General features: G+C 46.0%; 1 protein-coding gene across 1 annotated transcript in view; it reads right to left on the bottom strand.

Moving 5' to 3' along the window:
* Nucleotides 1-3,770: 3,770 nt before the first annotated feature.
* LOC147027508 (uncharacterized) overlaps nt 3,771-5,167 on the bottom strand; it is a 410,973-nt gene continuing 409,576 nt past the window's right edge. The window contains exon 21 of the mRNA XM_085876519.1: nt 3,771-5,130. Coding sequence (XP_085732645.1) covers nt 4,882-5,130 — 249 coding nt within the window. The 3' untranslated portion in view covers nt 3,771-4,881. The remainder of the gene's footprint in view (nt 5,131-5,167) is intronic.

The raw sequence follows: 5,167 nt of genomic DNA, 5'->3' as shown, positions 1-5,167 counted from the left end.
CCTTGATGTACCCTTGACCATAATATATATATATGTATATATATATATAGGACCGTATGAGATACCATACGATCAGCAGTCGCGATTATTGAAAATGTTTGAACGTTTCAACCTTGTTTCCCCCCCCCCCCCCTAATTAGTGTGTGCATTAAAACTGTTCACACAAACATTCACAATCCCTGTACAAAAGGTTTGCACCACGTGGACCAGCGCCTCCCTCCCACGCTCTCATCCTGCCAACGATGTGCTCTCGATCACAATAAATAATGTCAAACGGTGTATAAGAGTGCGCTCGACTGCTCACTCGATTCCCTGAACAGTGGTGAGGAGCAGCGGCGGGAGGAGGGTGATGATCGAGTTCGAATTGTTCGCGAAGGAAGACGCGCGGGTCTGATCGGGGGGTCATGACGAGGGTTGTTGGCACATCGTGTGAACACCGAGTCGATCAGCAAGTCCGTAGCCGATGTCAAGACACAGAAAATCTAAATTGTATAAAAAATTTAAACCGTCAAAGCTTCGTGCCAGGCCACGGACTTACTGATCGTACTTTGCGCGGATGATGGGCCTTTTTTGAGCCCCGAGGGCATTCCGATACGTGCGGTGGTGCCCCCCTCGGGGCTCACCGGTTTGCCTGTAATGATATAAAAACGGTGAAATGATGTTTGATCGACAATACCCTGAACCTTTGGGAATACTCGAGTATTGTGACGTCACAAATACGGTTACTTATAGCTTCCTTCACGGAGTATGAGTGAAGGAACGAACGTTCCAAAAAGTGTGTGAAAAGAGCAACGTGATGGGGGTCCAATGATGACGTCCGTGAGGGAGATTAATTGCTGATTTGAATTGGAAACTATTTATATTTTCTAATAACTCGGAGTTTCGAACTGTATTAACATCTGTAATTGATTGCAATGGGGGGGGGGGGTGGGATTACACGAAGACCCCCACGTCACGCAAGCTCCGGTGAAAGGTCTCGTGCAGTTTTCTCTCCTCGTCTCGAGGTTCGTTTGGTCCTTGGGACGGGAACGCGTGATCCACGTGATCCGCGTGATATGATTATTCATCATTCGCTCGGACAGGTAATTCGCGAGGGATGATGACCCTCACCCCCAGCAGTCCTCCTTACCCACCTCTCGGAACGGGCGACTTATTCAAAGAGCCTTTTCTCATTGGGCAGCATTCCATTCCCCGGGTCAATCAAGGGTGACCACGGTCTCATTAATCCTCGGCCGCATGAAAAAAGGGACAATCTCCGGGAAAGCGCTTTCGTGAGTCCCCTTCGTGTTTATCGTCGCGAGATCGCGCGCGACGATCCCATCCGATAGGATCCCATTCCGATCCGACGTTAATAAGATGCCATTCTCTCGGATCATTCATCGTCTCCAGGAGCGATGAATGTGACGTACTTAATAAGTTACGTCATTTAAAAAAACAAAAATCTGCATCACGCTATCCTCGGTTCCTTCTGATGAAATGATCGAATGACAGATACTCGGTGAAGCTAACACATCGCACCGAACGGTAACAAATCCGCCGGTTATTTGAAAATGTTTATCGGGAAGTAGGTTAATGATTGTCCAGGATAACCAAACAACCATTGTCAAATCAAAGGGTCGACACCAACAAGCTGCCCCGCCCCTTTATCATAGCAACCTGTCCCCCTTCCAAACTCCTCCCCCTATCTGTACATACCTCCTCTCCCCCCCCCACCTTCCAACCTACTCCCTCTCTCTGTGCATACCTCCTCTCCCCCCCCCAATTTCCGACCTCTCCCTCTCTCTGCAACATACCTCCCACCCTTCCTGACCTCCCCCTCTCCTCCTCATCCACCTCCACCCCCTCTCTCTCCGTACATACCACCTCCTGTCCCCCTCTCTCTCCGTACATACCTCCTCCTCTTCCCTCTCTCCGTACATACCTTCTCCTCTCCCTCTCCCCTCTCTCTGTACATACCTCCTCCTCTCTCTCTCTCTCTCTCTCTCTCTCTCTCTCTCTCTCTCTCTCTCTCTCTCTCTCTCTCTCTCTCTCTCTCTCTCCGTACATACCTCCTCCTCTCCCCTCTCTCTCCGTACATACCACATCCTCTCCCTCTCTCTCTCCGTACATACCTCCTCCTCTCCCCTCTCTCCGTACATACCTCCTCCTCTCCCCTCTCTCTCTCTCCATACATATCTCCTCCTCTCCCCTCTCTCCGTACATACCTCCTCCTCTCCCCTCTCTCTCTCTCCGTACATACCTCCTCCTCCACCACTTCCCAATCGCCCCCTCCCTCTCCAAACATACCTCCCCTTACCCCTTCCCAACCACCACTCACGACCACACAAGCCACATGTTCAGCGAAAACACCTCGCTCCTTTCAAAATCGTCATTAAGATAGAGCAATGACGCGTAATTGCTTTGTCCCATGATTATCCCTTATTGTCCCATGGTTATCCTGTGGTTATCCCATGATTGGTGATGGATAGAGCACGATGCCTGACCGACACGCACACCTACACACTCTATAATCCGGAGGTGCTGCACATGCACAATGAGTTTGAATGCACGAAAAGCATCCGCACATCGCGGTGATGTCATATCCAATTGGTATTAACAGAGTTCAACGGACAGGTAGCGAGCACGGTATAATTTGGTCATGGTCATCACTCACCTTTTCCTTCCAGATGAAATGATAATGGCAGAGTATTTTAAGGTATCACACAAGGTATCATGAATCGTGGATGAAAACGACTTCTTCACCTTCACACCATAATTTGATGAAATATTACATTTAATTTCGGTGTACTCGTAGTGCACAGAGGGTACACGGAGGATACTCGGACGTGTCCGTTAAACCGTTTGATCCATATTACGGGGGTTATGTATGGATGGCACGTCGGTGTGAATAACCCTCAAGTCATGTAAACAATGTGAAAAATCTGTGAAGCTTTACGTAAATAACATAATGAGTTTATATCGTGGAATGTGTTTTGTTTTGTTTTCTTCGTTTTTTTTTTCATTTAATACAAAAATAAACCCCGGACAAACGAGAGCCGTTCAAAAAGTAAAAGGACCAAACACTCACAATAAAAATGGGGTCATATATATATATATATATATATATATATATATGTATATATATATGTAAATATATACATATATATTTATATGTCTATATATTTCTGATGTACCATATTCTAACAGAGGGTAGGAGCGGCCGAAGCAGGTTTTTTGGCAACAGTTAATTTGGGTAGTTTGTTATTGCCTTCCCAGCAATTGTTTTGGCAGGAATTTGGAATTTGTCCACGGTGTCTGCGATAGCTGACCTTCTCTTCATGGAGGACACTGTGGGATCTTTAACATCCACCAACAAATACTGGCAGAAGGGATGCCAGTTTGTCCATCCGAGGGAGTGAGCACACATTGATAAATCACCCTGCCTATGAAACACCAGGATGTCAGTTTACAGTTTGGTCAAGGTTCAAACGCAGGTGAGACGACTCAGAGGCAGAGTGTGCATACCTCCAGGCCATCCTGCCAGCCTATAATCAGAACTCTGTCTCTGTGTCTCTCTCCTTCCGAATTGTATGTGATGATATATTGAAGAATGAAACCTTCGAGTTTCCTGCATTATCACGAATATCCGATTCCGATAACTTTTTGAACATCCCATGTGAACAAGCAGACTACAATTATTGTCTGGAGTGTAGAATTGCATTGCAAAAAACAATAACTACGATTAAAAAAAAGACAAAACAAAACAAGAAGTACAACAACAGACGCAGAGATAAAAGAGAATCGCCATTTAAAATCGCGTTTCGGCAAATTTGTATTCGTATTTCAAACGCGTCTAAAGCCGCAGCGGTTACTTCATTTTGAGCTTACTACATGGAAACAATGCAGATTACGTGCAGGTAAAACAACTCTACTATATACACATAAAGTATTCAATGGTGTACTATAGGGAGCCTAATTTACAATATGTACAATTACTCGATACTGATGTGCTATTAAACATATATACTCGTCGACACTCGTCTACACCAGGATGCAAAACGTACAACTTCAACAACATTTATGGTCGAATTTCGTTTTACTCCGCCACACCTGGTCCAGAACACACTTATCAATTATAAGGAGACAACACTCGCCAGCTTTTATAATCTGCCCCAAGTACAATAAATTAATTCGATTACGCGTCACGTAACCTCACTTTCCACACGTCCAAGATCAGAAGCACCTTCACCTCCCACTACCCCCTTTCTCTCGCCCATCTTCCTTGATCCGTATGCAGAGAACTCATTTGCATGGAGACTCAGGATGGGCAAAACTGCAAAAAGAACTTTTACGTATGCCTTACTCTCGACACAACTTCCGTGAGAACCTCCACTGTGAAAAGTAAATTACATTGCATGGGAATAATCTAAATCAATGCTTAGTGTCAAATAAATTACTGGATGGTTCTTAAAGGCACGCGCACATACCTGTGCACACAATTTATTGTGCCTTTTGATTCCGTCCGGGGGATTAAACCGTTTATTCAGACAATCCGAGAGCCCTATGTGGTAACCCCGTTGGGTTTTTTGAACACAGAGAAGAGAATTGTGGCATGACGCATACTTCAGGGTTTGGTACGCACACACCACGTGACATGGCGTTCGTTTGGAAACTACTCTTGCAAGTTTGACATTCCTGAGTTTTTGTACTGTTGTTGATTAAAAAAAAAAATTAAGAAAAACGTTTAAGAGCACAAAATGTTTGTACCAATTCCGAAGCACCTTATCCCACTTCTGACACCATATCAGCACCTGCGTTGTCACAATGCCACCCGCGAAGGTTGGGAAGGCAACACGTTGTCCGTGATGTCCTGCAGAGTCCCAGATTCCGTTATGTGTGTCTTTAAGGTGCACCCGTTGCATTTTTCAATTGGTTCCGAGCGCAGCTCAGGGCCGTATGTTGTGACTGTGCCTCCAGAATTTGTGCCGTCGATTGCTCGGAGTTGAGGCATGCATCAGGCTCGGCGCTCGAATCCCTTTGCGATGCTCCGTGCTGCAGCAGCAGGTCTGCACATTCCTGGCTACCAGCTCTGCGAGCGTATAATAGCGCTGTGTGTCCGTGTGCGTCCTCGGTGTTCACGTCCACGCCGTACTGCAAGAAAGCAGCATACAGGACACACGTGTACATT

The sequence above is a fragment of the Eptatretus burgeri genome, chromosome 4, assembly GCF_056783735.1.
Source record: "Eptatretus burgeri isolate ZD-2024b chromosome 4, Ebu_testis_v1, whole genome shotgun sequence".
In the NCBI taxonomy this organism is placed as follows: domain Eukaryota; kingdom Metazoa; phylum Chordata; class Myxini; order Myxiniformes; family Myxinidae; genus Eptatretus; species Eptatretus burgeri.
This window is presented reverse-complemented; position numbering and strand designations above follow the sequence as displayed.